This window comes from Brienomyrus brachyistius, chromosome 12, assembly GCF_023856365.1.
Source record: "Brienomyrus brachyistius isolate T26 chromosome 12, BBRACH_0.4, whole genome shotgun sequence".
Taxonomy (NCBI): domain Eukaryota; kingdom Metazoa; phylum Chordata; class Actinopteri; order Osteoglossiformes; family Mormyridae; genus Brienomyrus; species Brienomyrus brachyistius.
Genome location: NC_064544.1, coordinates 26,534,094 through 26,552,919, shown reverse-complemented (window position 1 = coordinate 26,552,919; position 18,826 = coordinate 26,534,094). Strand labels below are relative to the sequence as shown.

Genomic DNA, 18,826 nt, shown 5'->3' with positions numbered 1-18,826 from the left:
TTCAGTGAAACGTTGTAAAGCTTCTTTATGGTGCTTATCATGATCGGTTTGTGATGCACCATGGACTATGACATCGTCCAAGTAGCTGTGAACTCCTGGAAGGTCCTTAAGTACAGTCTGCATCATTTTCTGAAAACAAGATGGTGCTGACGCCAGACCACAGGGTACCCGGGTAAACCTGAACAGGCCATCGTGCGTCATGAATGCAGTAAGGCGTCTGTTGTCTTCAGGAAGTGCCAGCTGGTAATATACTGACCTCAGATCAGTCTGTGAAAATACTGTCACACCACTGAGCTTTGTAAGCAGGTCTTCTATGTGAGGCAGAGGGTGGCAATCCATGATTACGCTTTTGTTAGGCTCCCGTAAATCAAGTCAAAGTCAAAGTAAAATCGACACACAGTCTAATTACTCCACCCTCTTTGGTTGTGACAACTATGTGAGAAACCCATGGGGAAGTATCTGTTCTTTCAATGACTCCAGATTATAACAACCGCTGAAGTTCAAGTGATACTTCGTCTCGTACGCAGAGATGTAGGCGTCACAATTTTTGTCGTACTGGCCTCACTATCTCATCCACCTGTACTCGATGAACAAAACCTTTCACACAGCTTAATGGTGTAGTTTGTTCAGTCCCCATCTCACCCACTGGTTTCATCATTGTGCCTCCAACAATGACGACCCACTCTCCACAATATAAAACATGGTTGGGTATTTCACCTCCTCATAGGAGACGGATGCAGCCAGACACCCCAATACAGATAACGGCTCCTTTGCATATGTAAGTAACCTAACCTGTGGCTGCGTCAGTGGGCAGGCAGGAAAATGTCTCCTGTAAATTGACTCGGGTGGGATAAATACTGATGAGCCTGTATCCACAATCAGCGTCACCATCTGAGATTGACCAGCTGACATTTCGATTTCTACATTACAATGTATTTTATCAGCAAAAGGATTGGTTTCCATGCAGAGAACAGTAAGTTCAGGAACAACGACTTCACGTACCTCTTTAACAGCTGATTTGCAAACTCTCCTGTTTCCTGGTCCTGTTTTAGCAGACTGGTACTGCTGCTGGCATGACTTCCCTCGCTCATCACGGCTGAGTTTAGCGGTTATGGTTTATATCGGAGCTGCCGGACCTGCAAGCAAAGTAGCAGTTTTTAGGGCCGATACCACCTGCGTGGCTAATGCTACTGCTTCATCTAAACTAATATCCGTCTTCATCAGTAGTTCCTTCTTCACTGCCTGTTCATAGGCTCGCTCCACCAATTGATCTCAGCATCTCACCTTCATTAGCACCAAAGTTACAATTCACAGCTAGCTCGCGTAGCGCCGCCATGTACTGACTCACCGATTCCTCTGGTCACCGTGCGCGTTGATGAAATGCATGTCGGTTACCCAGCACATTAACTTTCGGTACAAAGTTATTTTCTAGCGCCATCTAAGCTGCCACATAAGTCGTACCTCCATCCGGTAATGTATAGAAAATACGTCACCCTTCCATGCCCAGACAATGCAGTAGTGTGGCATGGAGCCTAGTATCTGGCCAGTTATCACCAGTAGCTTTAATAACTAATTTAGTGTGTCACGTAAGTAGTTTTCAAACATTTTCCTCCACGTTACAAACGGAACAGCAGGCCATCATCTATCTTAACCTAAGCCATGAGGACATCTAGAGGACCCTCAAGATATAACACCAATGAAAAGGGAGCTGCAGTAATCAATACGGGATTTAATAAAAGCATGAACCAGACTTTGGGCATCAGTACTGGACATAAATGGGCGCAGACAAGTGATGTTATGGAGGGGAAAGAATGTAATTTTGGAGAGGAAATTTATATGAAGATCAAAGTTAAGTGAGGAGTCAAATAGGACAGCAAGATTTCTGATAACTGTAGCAGGTTTTAGAGGGACACCATCAAAACAAAGAGAGAAACTGGAGGATTTAGCTACTAATGATTTCACACTGAGCAGTAAGACTGCAGTTTTGTCTGTGTTAAGTTTTAGAAAGTTATCCTGCATCCAAAGCTTTAAATGTGTGATGCAATCAGTAAGTGTATTGGGAAGGGAGTCAGTGGAGGTGTGTGTACTAATATATAACTTAATATCATCAACATAGCAGTGAACATTAAGGCCATATCTGCAAATGATCTGTCCAAAGGAGAGGATGTAGAATAGGAAGAGGAGGGACTGGAATGGCTGGTATAGTGTGTTACCATTAAGAAAGGCATGTAGCTGTGTGGTTACTCTTTCCATCACTTTAGCCAGAAAAGGAAGATTAGAGGTCAATAGCTTGAGAGAGATGATTGATCAAACTCAGGTTTCTTGAGGACAAGAGTAACTGCAGCAGCTTTGAGAGAAGAAGGGACAGAGCTGGAAGGGAGACGTGTTTATCAGTGACCCTATTGGAGAATTGATTATAGAAGAACATGCTTTAAGTAGAGGTGTAGGTGTTTGGTCAAGCTGTCAACAGGCATAAAAGTAGTACAGTCAAGGTTAAAGGGGGACAATGATTGAGAAGTAGGAGCGGGGCCGGTTCTAGACAGGCATATATGAGGGGGCAGACAGAAATGTGAGGGGGGCACATGGTGGCGACGGAGGCAGGAAAGGGGCGGGGTGGTGCTGGGGGCGGGGGTGTTCTGGATAACTGTCTTTGTCATGTAATTGGATTACACTTTGTCAGGCCTCTACCCTAAGACCTGTCCAACTTGGGTGGCCCCCTGAAGGATAAGCTTCTACTGGTGTAGCTCTTAGGGTCACTGAGGCACGCAAACCCCCTGACCACGGTAAGGTGGCAATCCCTCAGGGGGAAACTGACAAATAAAACAACAAAAAAATAAAATAAAATATTCCTCATCAGATTAAAACAACTAAAAACATGACATTTGCCTTAATTTGATGGCCTATATCACACATATTTGAACCCAACAAAACCCTTCTCACTATTGCCAATATTAACAAAACTAAAAAGGGTAGTCAAAGTTATAAAAAAGAAAAAAATCAATCAAGTCTTGAAAAATAAAACTGAAAAACAGAATAAAAAAAATAAAATAAAGAATAAAATTAAATATCCATCCAGATCTTTACAACCAACAACATAAAAAAAATATCTTAATTGGATGACCTAATTCTCAAATAATCTTGCAAAATAAAGAAGAAAATAAGACCTCTCTATATAGCCAATATTTACAAAACTAAAAATGGTCGGCATAGTAATTAAAAAAAAAAACAATTCACCATGTCTGTTCATACATTTCTCAAACTAATTTGCAGAACACAACTGATTTAGAACAGAACATTTGAACCTTTTTCTTCTCTGTCTTTTTGTCTTGTTTTAAGCTTGTTTGTTTTGCAAGCAACTGAACTCCCTGTTTGCAACTGAACAGCTCCACTCTCCTTCTCCTCCATCCACTCTACAACAACAGTCTCCTGTTTCCCTTTGCAAAAACTCTTATTCATCCCTATCCAAGCTATTTGTTATGGACTTCTCATGGGCTAAGATCACCAACTTCCTCTTTCTTTTATGTAACATGGTGTGACGATAGGGGGTTAGGACCCTTGACAAAGTGGAGAAGGAACTCTCACACGAGAGTTACCAATTACCAGGGCTGTTACATACAATTTATGCAACTCAGGGTTGGCTTCCTTGTACTCCTGCAGGAGTTTACACACAGTGGACAGGTCTGTTTCCTTTGAAAAAAATTTGAGCAGCATCTGTTTTGCCACAAGAACTTCATTTTTCAGACTTACATCTGCTACAGTGGCAGCAATCACCACCAGAGGGTGCAACAGGGTGGGATCTAGAAATGTGCTAGATCTGGGTGCAAGACTAGATATGGCTCTCATCAGGTCAATATTCTTGTGTGAAAATCTAATTTCCATTTCTGAAATGGCCCTGCCAAGGGTGTTGAGCAGGGATCTTTTCAGAGACTGATGGGGGGAAATGGTAGGGTCACCAGGGTCTGTATTGCCCAAAGTTGAAAGCACAACACTCTGACCCAGGTGTTTCCTCATTGTTCTCCTTCTCTGTGTTGGATGTGACTCATCCTCAGCAGGAGATGCCACTCCCCAACAGTCATCCTCAGCAGGAGATGCCACTCCCCAACAGTCATCCTCAGCAGGAGATGACACTCCCCAACAGTCATCCTCACAGATGTCATCCTCACGGAGTCCAGTGCTGCACTAACAACCTCAGCAGCACTGCACAGATCATCTGACTGAGACTGTAGAATAGCATTTGCTGGTTTCAAGACACCAAGCACCCGCACTAGGAACTTTCCAGTCTCAAAGAAGTGATGACTCTTAATTTGGCATAGCAGGCCTGATGCCTCGGTGCACAGGTCAACTGCAGCATCATCATCCTCTGTCATCTCAGAAAGGATACTAAGGATTTGTTCTTGATTGTCCATAGTGCACCTTGTCACCTCATAGTGTCTTGTCCATCTGATCTCAAGCAGCCTTTTTAGACAAGGTGCATCATGTTTATTGAGCACATAGTGGTGGTGAAAAAAGTTGTAGAGTGAACTAAAAAATCTTTTTGCACACGGCTCACTCTGCATGGCATGCACACCCACTAAGTGCAGTTGCTGGTTGTAGCAGTGGATGTATGGGACATATCTGTCAAGCCTCTTTTGGAGCAGAGCCTGTACACCACCTCTAACCCCACTCATCACAGAAGCTCCATCATCACTTTCAGATGCATCATCACATCAGCACTGTAGCCAGCATCAGAAAGGAGTAACAGTGTCTTAGAGGTGCTGTACTCTGCATCAAGTTGTTGCAAGTCAAGCAACCCAATAAGATGCTCCTTTGGCATGGAATTTCTGACAAACTGTATTATCACAGACAAATTTTCCACATTGCACCTATCCCTGGTCCCATCACTTTTGAGGCAAAACCCTGCAGAATCAGCACTTTCGTATTTTTTCCTGACCTCTCCAAGCACTATGTCAGCCAATGTTTGGATAATTTCATTTTGGATATCCTCAGATGTGTATTTTGCATTTTTGGGATACCCTTAGCAATGCTTGCTAGCTTCTCATCCTTCTCTAAGGTATATTCCATCAGTTTTAGAAAAATACCTGAAGCAATGTCATCATAATTACCCGCTGCATCATGTCTCAAGGTGTCTGCAGTCCCACGGAGCCCCAACTCATTTACAGAGAGAAACCTTACAGCACTACCAATACTCTTGCATAGTAATGGTTTGTTTCAAGTTGTGTTTTACCAACTAACACTGAATCCACTGTCCCCCCTGTGGCCTCTCTGCTTTTATGCTCAGTTCAGATGGTTGAAACCTGCACATGGTTGTGGCTGCACACATGCCTCTGTAGCCCCTTGTCTCGATCAAGTGCTGCTTTCCAGTCGTTAAAACCAGTTAAGGTAAAAACTACATCCGTCTCATTAACAGTGCTGCCATATTTCCGACAGGGGAAACAGAAGCATGCGTCCCGCACAACAGAGTACTCCAGCCATGGTCGTGTGCGGTACGAGGCGGGATTGAATGATCTTAATGATGTACCAGCAAAAACACGTTTGGGGTAACTACCCAGTATTGGCTGGGATGGTGTATTGCCATTTAAGTCACTGGGTAGCTGGGCGGGTTGCTTTGGGGCAGCAGTTGTTGGCAGAGGTACAGGAGAAGCAGTGCTTGTTGATGCCACTGGAGGAGACATGCTGGCTGCTGTCTCTGATGGACCAGCAGCAGAATCATTGCTCCTGCTATTGGTACAGGCAGGAGCAGCACCACACTTTTTATAAGCTTGGAAAAAAGGATGCATCTTACAACATTAACTTTCCCTTTGTGAGCTGCTGGAAGCTGGGGTGGAAAGTGAATAAGCTTTACTAAAATCCCTGTGATTACATCTGTATATGAAATGAGAAAACTGTTGAGTGCAGAGTTGAAAGCTGGGGCGGAGCTTTGTGTCAAGGTCTGACAGACACAGGTCCTCCAGTCGGCTCTGTGCAGCAGTCTGGCTCACAGTGGTGCTTGTGGGACCGAGAAAGAAACACTTCTCTACCAGATTGAAACTGTGAGAAGAACAATGGGCTAGTCCCCCATTGAATGTACAAATATAGATGTAATTTTTTAGTTGTTAATTATCTCATGAGTTGCTATGATTTTGACAAGAGAGATTGCTGCTCATTTGCTTACTAACAGTGATTGGATGTTTAGCTGGGGGGAGAGTGAGTGGGGGGATCTCTGCCGACTGCTGTGTGAGCCCGCGCACAAACAGAGCGCGCTGGGAAAGAGCGAACAAGAAGTGAAACTTATCACCTCGTTTGTGCCTTTTCCAGTGGATTTTTCAGCTACTGTAGTAAATCTCGTCCATATTCAGTTTGTGGGTAATCTATTATTTTCTTCCTCAACTTTTAGAAGTTTGATTTAAGGGGGCAGCATGTTTGATTAAGGGGGCGTTGCCCCCTCTTGCCCCAGTCTAAAGCCGACCCCAAGTAGGAGGGAAAACAGGATTCATTTGGTTAATTTTGGCTTAAAAAAAATGTAAAAATGCCAGGCACTGCTCAGCTGTATTGGGCCATACTTGTACAGGAGGTTTGAGGAGTTTAACAGCACTGTAACACTACTTCTTAATAAAAGTTAATATAACTTAATTTTGCCTAAACATTTGATTCACTCATTTCCACAAATTTTACTTTACTCAAAAATTAATTGTTTGAGTAGTAACTCGGTAGTTTTGAGTGTAGCATTTTAAGTTGTGGTGATATAATTCCAGTTTGTTGCATTAAGTCATTTCCTCTGAGTTGACTTAATGATCACTATAAAAACAATGAATCAGTTCAAATAATTATGTTCCTTTAAAATGATATTAATTAAATTTAACAGTCTTGTCTGTAATCATTTAACTGATTAGTCAACCCACACATAATTAATCAACATACAGTCGGTTTGGATGTTGTGTGACGTGGGCGGAGTCTGTGAAAAATTGTGCAAAAAATCAGACACTTATGTATTTTGGTCTGATGTGAAGTCATGCTGGATCATCGGCGTGGCCAGACCCATTTAACTGGGGCACGTTCTAAATATAAGGCGCACGTTCTGTGCGTCTGTGCAGTGAATCTTAATGTAGACAATGTGCATTCAGGCAAACCGAGGAGGAAACTGCAGGAGGAAGGTACAGTGACGCTACGCGAGTTTACGCAGCAAGTATATCCATGTCCTATACTACTAATCGGTAGCAATGGCAATAATAATGTGCAAAGTGATTGAAGCTGGTTAAACCTACACAGCAAATGTGCCAGTGTTAAATTAACACTGCATGGTGTTTATATGGGTCCACACCATTCAGTGTTATCTTTAACTCTTTACAGTGTGCAGTGAGTGTTGTTTTTGCAGTGTTAATATTTATTAACTCTTATAGTGTTCAATTTACAACATAGAGTATTGAGACAATGTGTCTCCACCTCTTCCCAAATGCCAAGCCCATATGGGTGGCACACAAGTACAATATGGCTGGCCCATATCAGCCCCATTTTAATGTCCTCTCATCTGAACTCATTTGGACATTGAGCTGCTGTGTTTTACTAACCCACAATAATAAGAAAGACTCAGACCAACATATCCTTCTCTCTTTTTATGCAAGTTTTATTTCAGCTCAGCTCATGATAACCAAAGAACTGTGTTTATATAAGTTGGAGAACATTGAAAAACTGTCATTATAAATGTATTTATTTAAGCGTGAATGAGAGAAGTTTCTTCAATCACCGTAATAAAGAACCAGTCAAGCTCTCCTGAGAACGCCCTGTGGTATAAAAGTGAGTGAAACATACTGCACCAGTGACCAAACACAGATTATGAAGCTAGACTGTTAGACTGCTTGACATAATAATTGAGCAGGGCTGAAAAAAGGTGAGATCTATCTTAATGGTTGGATGGTTGAAGGAGTGCATTTCCGCTAAAGCAGATGGTGGCCTTATTGCTTTTAGACCACAAATTTGGATAGAAGAAGAAATCAAATTACTTTGCTCATTTAATATTCAGATTTTCATTAAGCTTAATTTTTAGAGACCCACCACGATTGAGGATGGTATGGCACTGATATTAGTCTTTACCACATTTCATTGTTGTTTTTTTCTGGGTTGCTGTATGCTAATTGGTCTGCGTAGTATAGTATTGTATACATGTACATCCCTAAAGAAATTTTCAGTTGTAGAGATATGTGTGATCTGGATGTTTTTCCTGGAGAGCCTATGCTGAGAAGAGGAACAAAATAGTAGGTTTTACACAGCACTTTCCTCCCAGCCAATGCTCTAGTTAAACCATAGAGGCTAAACCATCTCACCTAGTCACTGGCTGGCACACGAGAGCTATTTCTGTGTTTTTGTTCTCTTGCTCTATTCATCACAATGTGGTGGATTAAAAAAAAAAACTGTTAAATCACAAACAGTGTCATGCTATGCAAATATACATCCAGCACCATTGATCTACAGGGGAGTGGGCTGTGAGCATGTAGGGCGTCCCTGTACTTGTGGATCTGCTCAGTGTATAAAAGCATGTGCACAGCGAGACCAGATTTCTTATAAAGGTGTTCAGGACGCCGGCCAGTGGCCTTTATTATTCTGAGCTCAGGGGGGAACCAAGGACAGGAGTCAGTGGCTGGGATCAGCCTGGTCTGTAGAGGGTCTGGATCATTAAGCAGTACAGAGATAGTATCATTATAGAAGGAAACCACAATATCAGGAGAAGAGAGTTTATGTAAGACAGACGGGGAGGAGGATAGAAGAGAACCAGCAAAGAGATTAGAACTAATGGATCTAGTATTGCAGTATGTGACAGATTTTCACAAATCACTTAGTTTTGCTCAGTATCGTCTCTGTCGAATACAAAATATTTTGTAACATATACTAGATACGCTTGTTCATGCGGAGTGGAAGGTGTAGGATTCTGTTAATCGGAATGGTACTTTGTTTGAGCTGGATGTGTGAAAGGGGAATGACAGTTGTGTGTGTTTCGTATGGAATGACTCAATCCACGCTGGGGTATGACTGTAGTGCTGAGGTTCATTCCCCATGGGGCCTCAGTAATCAGGGGTACGGTGCGGATGGATATTCTAATCCTACCCTCCTCATACACTAACGTATAACATGTATGGTGCGGATGGATATCCTAATCCTACCCCTCCTCATACACTAACGTATAACATGTATGGTGCGGATGGATATTCTAATCCTACCCTCCTCATACACTAACGTATAACATGTATGGTGCAGATGGATATCCTAATCCTACCCCTCCTCATACGCTAACGTATAACATGTATGGTGCGGATGGATATCCTAATCCTACCCCTCCTCATACACTAACGTATAACATGTATGGTGCGGATGGATATCCTAATCCTACCCTCCTCATACACTAACGTATAACATGTATGGTGCGGATGGATATCCTAATCCTACCCCTCCTCATACACTAACGTATAACATGTATGGTGCGGATGGATATCCTAATCCTACCCTCCTCATACACTAACGTATAACATGTATGGTGCGGATGGATATTCTAATCCTACCCCTCCTCATACACTAACGCAGTGGTTTTCAACCTGTGGGCCGCAGCCCCCTAGTGGGCCGCGACGGTATTGCAGGGGGGCCGCCAATTATTATTAATAGAAATTGTAATATTGTTAATATAATAAAAAATGTCTAGTCAAAATCAAATAAATCATAATTTGATATATCATTTATTCCGTTTATTCAATACATTACCAGTTTATTCAATAAAGACAAATAACAGCCTTGCTTCCGAGTACTTAGTTAACCCGACACAAAAAGCGGGATCGTTTAAATTCTTTTGAAGTGGGCCGCGGAAACATATGTGTTTGGCTGTGTGGGCCGTGAGTTAAAAAAGGTTGGAAACCACTGCACTAACGTATAACATGTTTGGTGCGGATGGATATTCTAATCCTACCCTCCTCATACACTAACGTATAACATGTATGGTGTGGATGGATATCCTAATCCTACACCTCCTCATACACTAACGTATAACATGTATGGTGTGGATGGATATCCTAATCCTACACCTCCTCATACACTAACGTATAACATGTATGGTGCGGATGGATATCCTAATCCTACCCCTCCTCATACACTAACGTATAACATGTACTGTATAGTGCGGATGGATATCCTAATCCTACCCTCCTCATACACTAACATATAACATGTATGGTGCAGATGGATATCCTAATCCTACCCTCCTCATACGCTAACGTATAACATGTATGGTGCGGATGGATATTCTAATCCTACCCTCCTCATACACTAACGTATAACATGTATGGTGCAGATGGATATCCTAATCCTACCCTCCTCATACGCTAACGTATAACATGTATGGTGCGGATGGATATCCTAATCCTACCCTCCTCATACACTAACGTATAACATGTATGGTGCGGATGGATATCCTAATCCTACCCTCCTCATACACTAACGTATAACATGTATGGTGCGGATGGATATCCTAATCGTACCCTCCTCATACACTAATGTATAACATATATGGTGCGGATGGATATCCTAATCCTACCCCTCCTCATACACTCACTGCCAAACACCCTCACTGACTTTTCATGACCCTTATTAATCTGCTTCCTAACCTGTGTGACTCTATGGGTTAGAACTTAACCGCAGGCTGATCCTGCTCTCTGATCCTTACTTGCACGTTACTTTAGACAAAAGCATCTGATACACAAATGAACCACTGAATGCATTTGTTTTTTCTTCTGTCTAAGATGAATTACTTGTTGACTGACTCTTCTTACCTCATTTCAGGTTCTTTCATCGAGTTCTCAGCTAAATCTTCCCCATCTCCAGCTGACAAAGCAGCATTTGGAGGAATGTTTGGTGGAATCATATTCATCTTCATCTTTTTTGTTATATTCCGAAGTGAGTATGTTCATAAATGGATTTCAGGAATATTGGACTAGAATTATGCATGTAGATGTATTTTCTGCTTTGTATTTAAACACAGAAATGTGTGACGATTTACATAATTACATTTTTTATAATGCAATATCTGTTTTATTCACTGTTTATCTGTATCCATGGGGCAGCACAGTGGCTCAGTAGTCAGCACTGCTGCCTGACACCTCCAGGCTGCTGGTTTGAGTCCCACTTCTCTGTGTCTGTGTGCAGTTTGTATGTGCTCTCCGTATTGTGTGGGTTTGAGTCCCCCCTCCTGTGTCTGTGTACAGTCTGCATTTGCTCCCCATGTCATGTGAGTTTCCACCAGCTACTCTAGTTTCCTCCAGCAGCCCACAGTCTCTCTCTCAGGTTAATTGGTGTCTGTAAATTGCCCATAGCATGTGAATGTGTGTATATGGCCTCCCATCCAAGCTGTACCTCTGCTGGGGTGGTCCTTTTTTAGTGGAGGCCCCTGGCTCAGCCTGTGCATTAAAGCCCCCCCAGCACCCTGGGTTACCTTTTGTTACCCTATTTATATCTTCAAATTAAGTTTTTTTTTTACCACAGTGTCTGACATGGGATTTAACCCCTTATCCCCCAGCTGACAGGGCTGTGCCGAGCAGTGCCTCAAACACAGGACACTCAGCACATTTGTTTTGTATTTTCTGTCTGAAATTAATTTTATGTTTGCTAACTGTTTTCTTCTCGTTTCAGTTGTCGACATTGTGGTTTGGACAAAATATTCTAAAGACGTAGAAAAAAGAGCGAAAATACTTACCATAATGGCAGGAATAACTGGAGTTACATTCCTGGTCATCACGGTTTCATCCATAAGTAAGTCTCTGTATAAGTTCCCCTTGTGTGCTGTTTGCATGCTCTCCCTGTGTTTCCCTCCATTCAGGGGCTTTATTAGGTTCACCTGTTCAACTGCTTGTTGAAGAAAATATCTAATCAGCCAATCATATGTCAGCAGCATATTGTATAAAATAATGCTGATACTGGTCTGGAGCTTCAGGTAATGTTCACATCAAACACCAGAATGGGGACTAAAGGTGATTTATGTGACTTTGATCGTGGCATGTTTGCTGGTGCCTGACGTGCTGGTGTGAGTATTTCAGAAATTGCTGATCTGCTGGGATTTTCACACACAACCATCCTAGGATTTACAGAAAATGGGCCGAGAAAGAAAAAACGTCCATTGAGTCGGCGGTTTTCTGGGTGAAAATCCCATGTCGGTTATTTACAAACTTTAGTGCTGAAAATACTAAATGGTTTTCCACGGTAGGATTACAGTTTACCGTTTAACTAATTTTTCAAAACCTCCAGACAATATACTGCAATATACAGTATTTTCAAAAGCAACACTATTCTGGAATTTTGAGATCTTGGCATAAAATTCATTGAGAGGGAGGGGGTCCCGGCTAATTTCGATTTCAAAATTCCCTGGTTTACTGTATTACCGTAATACCAGCCAGGCCTGGTAACTCTGCATAGAAATTTACCCATTTCACTGCACTGCTTGTTTGTACCTCACCCACCACCAGTGTTGGGGTCAGCATTAAATGTCATATATTACGTATTACTCATTACTTTTAAAAAAGTAATGCATTACTTAATTACTCCCTGTGGAAAATAATTAGTTTCACTACTCTTCACATTTACTTTTGCTTTACTTTGCAGTGATGCATTGTTTTATTTAATTTCCAGTCATTTTTAGCCTATATCACCAAACCTTATATATACGCACATATCAGCTTCCCAGTTTTAATAAGGATGACATTAATTCTTCATTTTATGTTGTTTAATAAGGTAAAGAAAGGTAACAAATCGGGTTCAGAGGCGGTGAAAACCAGTCAAAAGAGCACTGCACAGAACAAGACACAACTGCATGTTTCATGCATTTCAAACAGGCCAGTGAAGGCAGCACTGACATCAGGCTATAAGCATCAAAATAAAACTATATTAATATATAAAAAATAAAAGAATAATAAAAGAAGCTGGGCTTTCTAACACCACATGGTGTAAATATAAAATATAAATAAAATAGCAGGGTGGCGCAGTGGTGCAGCAGTTAGCACCGTTACCTCACACCTCTGGGACCAGGGTTTGAGTCTCTGCACTGGCTCCATGTGTGTGGAGTTTGCATGTTCTCCCGTGTCCCCCTCACAGTCCACAAACATGCTGAGGTTAGTTGGAGCTGCCAAACTGCCCATAGCTGTGAATGGTGTGTGTGTCTGCTCTGTAATGGGCTGGAATCCCATCCTGGGTTGTTCCTTGCCCTGCACCCATATCGTCCAGGATAAGCTCTGGACCCCCCACAACCCTAAATAAGATAAGCAGTTACAGAAAATGGATGGATGGAAAATAATAGACTGGCTTTTTTCTAACATTTCAAAATAAAAAATTTAAATGAGGAACAACTTTTAAATACATTGAATAAACTCAATAAAGTTGCTTATTTATTAGTAAACCAGTGGTTATATCTCATTAGGAGGAGTCACTCACATCGTTTGCCAGACAGTCTGTTTCTCCTTGGAGAAAACGCTAAATTTCCCAGCTTGAAAAGCCTCTGCACTGGTCCTCTAGATGGCGCTGCTGTGTTGAATTTCAACAATACAGCCTTTATTGTAGGGAATGCTACAGGACCTCTAACTCTGACTTCAAATATTCAATTACTTCAGCATCATAATAAAAACAGTCTGTTTCATCATGAAAGGCAAAGAATTTGTTTTCAACAGAACTGTTACTGGACACAAATTAATTAGGCAGGTCAGACAGTGTATAATGCAGGTCAGACAGTGCATAATGCAGGTCAGACAGTGTATAATGCAGGGGGCGCAGAGGCAAAGGATGATTAATGTGACAGTAACGGAAGGAACACGGTGAGGTACACTGTCCACCGGCCAAAAAAGGCCATACAGCCACCCCCAGGTGACACTGCCATGTTCATTCCAGTGAAGCTGCTTCAGCACCTCTGTCATGTGCTGTATAGCCAAAGAGATATCGGCATCATCACTGGCCGGGACATACTGTACGTGCAGCATTCATCCTCTGTCATGTGCTGTATAACCAAAGAGATATCGGCATCATCACTGGCCGGGACATACTGTACGTGCAGCATTCATCCTCTGTCATGTGCTGTATAGCCAAAGAGATATCGGCATCATCACTGGCCGGGACATACTGTACGTGCAGCATTCATCCTCTGTCATGTGCTGTATAACCAAAGAGATATCGGCATCATCACTGGCCGGGACATACTGTACGTGCAGCATTCATCCTCTGTCATGTGCTGTATAACCAAAGAGATATCGGCATCATCATTGGCCGGGACATACTGTACGTGCAGCATTCATCCTCTGTCATGTGCTGTATAACCAAAGAGATATCGGCATCATCACTGGCCGGGACATACTGTACGTGCAGCATTCATCCTCTGTCATGTGCTGTATAACCAAAGAGATATCGGCATCATCACTGGCCGGGACATACTGTACGTGCAGCATTCATCCTCTGTCATGTGCTGTATAACCAAAGAGATATCGGCATCATCACTGGCCGGGACATACTGTACGTGCAGCATTCATCCTCTGTCATGTGCTGTATAACCAAAGAGATATCGGCATCATCACTGGCCGGGACATACTGTACGTGCAGCATTCATCCTCTGTCATGTGCTGTATAACCAAAGAGATATCGGCATCATCACTGGCCGGGACATACTGTACGTGCAGCATTCATCCTCTGTCATGTGCTGTATAGCCAAAGAGATATCGGCATCATCACTGGCCGGGACATACTGTACGTGCAGCATTCATCCTCTGTCATGTGCTGTATAACCAAAGAGATATCGGCATCATCACTGGCCGGGACATACTGTACGTGCAGCATTCATCCTCTGTCATGTGCTGTATAACCAAAGAGATATCGGCATCATCATTGGCCGGGACATACTGTACGTGCAGCATTCATCCTCTGTCATGTGCTGTATAACCAAAGAGATATCGGCATCATCACTGGCCGGGACATACTGTACGTGCAGCATTCATCCTCTGTCATGTGCTGTATAACCAAAGAGATATCGGCATCATCACTGGCCGGGACATACTGTACGTGCAGCATTCATCCTCTGTCATGTGCTGTATAACCAAAGAGATATCGGCATCATCACTGGCCGGGACATACTGTACGTGCAGCATTCATCCTCTGTCATGTGCTGTATAACCAAAGAGATATCGGCATCATCACTGGCCGGGACATACTGTACGTGCAGCATTCATCCTCTGTCATGTGCTGTATAACCAAAGAGATATCGGCATCATCATTGGCCGGGACATACTGTACGTGCAGCACTGGTCCTCTGTCATGTGCTGTATAACCAAAGAGATATCGGCATCATCACTGGCCGGGACATACTGTACGTGCAGCATTCATCCTCTGTCATGTGCTGTATAACCAAAGAGATATCGGCATCATCACTGGCCGGGACATACTGTACGTGCAGCACTGGTCCTCTGTCATGTGCTGTATAACCAAAGAGATATCGGCATCATCACTGGCCGGGACATACTGTACGTGCAGCATTCATCCTCTGTCATGTGCTGTATAACCAAAGAGATATCGGCATCATCACTGGCCGGGACATACTGTACGTGCAGCATTCATCCTCTGTCATGTGCTGTATAACCAAAGAGATATCGGCATCATCACTGGCCGGGACATACTGTACGTGCAGCACTGGTCCTCTGTCATGTGCTGTATAACCAAAGAGATATCGGCATCATCACTGGCCGGGACATACTGTACGTGCAGCATTCATCCTCTGTCATGTGCTGTATAACCAAAGAGATATCGGCATCATCACTGGCCGGGACATACTGTACGTGCAGCATTCATCCTCTGTCATGTGCTGTATAACCAAAGAGATATCGGCATCATCACTGGCCGGGACATACTGTACGTGCAGCATTCATCCTCTGTCATGTGCTGTATAACCAAAGAGATATCGGCATCATCACTGGCCGGGACATACTGTACGTGCAGCACTGGTCCTCTGTCATGTGCTGTATAACCAAAGAGATATCGGCATCATCACTGGCCGGGACATACTGTACGTGCAGCATTCATCCTCTGTCATGTGCTGTATAGCCAAAGAGATATCGGCATCATCACTGGCCGGGACATACTGTACGTGCAGCATTCATCCTCTGTCATGTGCTGTATAACCAAAGAGATATCGGCATCATCACTGGCCGGGACATACTGTACGTGCAGCATTCATCCTCTGTCATGTGCTGTATAACCAAAGAGATATCGGCATCATCACTGGCCGGGACATACTGTACGTGCAGCATTCATCCTCTGTCATGTGCTGTATAACCAAAGAGATATCGGCATCATCACTGGCCGGGACATACTGTACGTGCAGCATTCATCCTCTGTCATGTGCTGTATAACCAAAGAGATATCGGCATCATCACTGGCCGGGACATACTGTACGTGCAGCATTCATCCTCTGTCATGTGCTGTATAACCAAAGAGATATCGGCATCATCACTGGCCGGGACATACTGTACGTGCAGCATTCATCCTCTGTCATGTGCTGTATAGCCAAAGAGATATCGGCATCATCACTGGCCGGGACATACTGTACGTGCAGCATTCATCCTCTGTCATGTGCTGTATAGCCAAAGAGATATCGGCATCATCACTGGCCGGGACATACTGTACGTGCAGCATTCATCCTCTGTCATGTGCTGTATAACCAAAGAGATATCGGCATCATCATTGGCCGGGACATACTGTACGTGCAGCATTCATCCTCTGTCATGTGCTGTATAACCAAAGAGATATCGGCATCATCACTGGCCGGGACATACTGTACGTGCAGCATTCATCCTCTGTCATGTGCTGTATAACCAAAGAGATATCGGCATCATCACTGGCCGGGACATACTGTACGTGCAGCATTCATCCTCTGTCATAGCCCACATACCTCCCTCCTTCACCAGCAAGATATCCAGCACCAGTCTGCTCTGGGTTGAGCTCTTTGTTGATTCCGGTTATGGCATCAGTGGTGGCATTAACAAATAGTGCTAGATGGTGATGGATAATCTCCAGCTGATTCCATGCTTGTGCCAGATCGTAGTGGGGAAACATAGCGTCCAGTTGTGCAGGAGGCAGGAATATACGCTGTGGCCACACCCCCAATAGCGGTCTGACAAACCGGCAGCGGTGGCTATTGCCCTGTGAGGCACGGGTTCCCGAGAAGCACAACGACCATCGTCACATTAGGTCTGGTACAGCTGCATCCGCCTGACTGCTGTCCTCCAGCCTTCGTAGTGTGTGTGTAGGAACAGCGAGGCTCACTCACTCTGAAAAGAACCCCGCCTTACCCATAGGGTGAGGTTCCTTACGTCATCATGTATGATTAGGCTCACCTGTGGCTGCCGGACCAGAGAGTAATTCTGCCAGGCTGACATTAACATCACGCGGCATCAGAGAAACACAATGCAGTCTGCAGTGAGACTCTTGCTGTGAAATTGACGTACTGCCAAAAAGAGTTGCGGTGGTGCTACTGTAGTGCAGTTCATGACCTCGCTTCGCTGCCCCCCCCCCCAGAAAACATATTTGTCACCAATGTCACGATCACTGTGATGGCGGCCGTCACAAGGGCCCAGGGAACCCTGATGCATCCTTGCCTCGTCCCTCTTATGTCTGTGTAATGGGGTAGATGGGAGTGAGCAGTGATTGGTGCCTTTCTTGTGGCGTATTGGTGCTCAGAGCGTGGGCACGCCCAATCAGCACTCGTCCACCTCATCCAGGCACGTCGTCACATAATGACTCTCCTCCTGTTGTCCCTGCTGAGCCCCGCCAGGCTCCGGTAGTCTCCTGCAGTGTGAGGCGTGTATCCAGGTGGCCCTCTCTCCAACCTTCACAGCCGTCTGCATCGTGAGCAGGATCTGGAAGGGTCTCAGTCACCGCTTGGATGTTCAGTTCTTCCTCCGTTAGTCCTTTACCGCGATCCAGTCCCCAGGTCTCAGGTCATGCAGCTTGGCCTGAGCGGCTGCCCAGGTCGCTTCTTTTACCCACGTGTGTCAGGTTCACCCCCACAGCCCCAACCTACCGCTTCCTCACATACCATCAGACACAGGGACAGCAGGCAGATCACAAGCTCTCTTTTATTTGTGCAGTAAATGTACATGGATAGGCTCCGGACCCCCCGCGACCCAGTAGGATAAGCGGTTTGGAAAATGGATGGGTGGATGGTCATGGAGGTTTCAAGCGGCCTCAGGACAAACCCCCGTCCAATATCCAAACTTGCTTTTTTGTTCAAAATATTACTTCATATTTGTATATTTGATTTCAAACACAAATAAACCAAAAGCGCAGTTCACTTAAAACCGAGCTGGAAAGAGCCGTTTACTTCTAATATATTACTGCTAATATAACAAACTCAAGCTATTTCTCTATTTCTGCGCAATAGTTGCACCAGAGGTATTGCTTAACAATTTTAAGTATAAAGGAATGGAACAGAAAACACATTAATACAATAAGACATTAGGAACTCACAGCGACATCGTATATTGACTGAATGGTATATTAGCTGGGGGCGGCATGATGGTCCAGTGGTTAGCACTGTTGTCTCACACCTCTGCGGCCCGGGTTCGAGTCTCCGCCTGGGTCACATGTGTGTGGAGTTTGCATGTTCTCCCCATGTCGTCGTGGGGTTTCCTCCGGGTACTCCGGTTTCCCCCCACAGTCCAAAAACATGCTGAGGCTAATTGGAGTTGCTAAATTGCCCATTGAAATGCATGTGTGCATGAATGGTGTGTGAATGTGCCCTTGCGATGGGCTGACTCCCCATCCTGGGTTGTTCCCTGCTTCGTGCCCATTACTT

At 44.0% G+C, this 18,826-nt stretch overlaps 2 protein-coding genes across 3 annotated transcripts in view; both read left to right on the top strand.

Moving 5' to 3' along the window:
• The window catches only part of LOC125705352 (uncharacterized), a 148,972-nt gene that overhangs the window by 14,588 nt on the left and 115,558 nt on the right, over window positions 1-18,826 (top strand). The gene's annotated exons all lie outside the window — the stretch shown is intronic.
• LOC125705360 (uncharacterized) overlaps window positions 10,522-18,826 on the top strand; it is a 311,911-nt gene continuing 303,606 nt past the window's right edge. Inside the window, exons 1-2 of the mRNA XM_048971904.1 lie at window positions 10,522-10,908; window positions 11,641-11,760. Coding sequence (XP_048827861.1) covers window positions 10,728-10,908; window positions 11,641-11,760 — 301 coding nt within the window. The 5' untranslated portion in view covers window positions 10,522-10,727. The remainder of the gene's footprint in view (window positions 10,909-11,640; window positions 11,761-18,826) is intronic.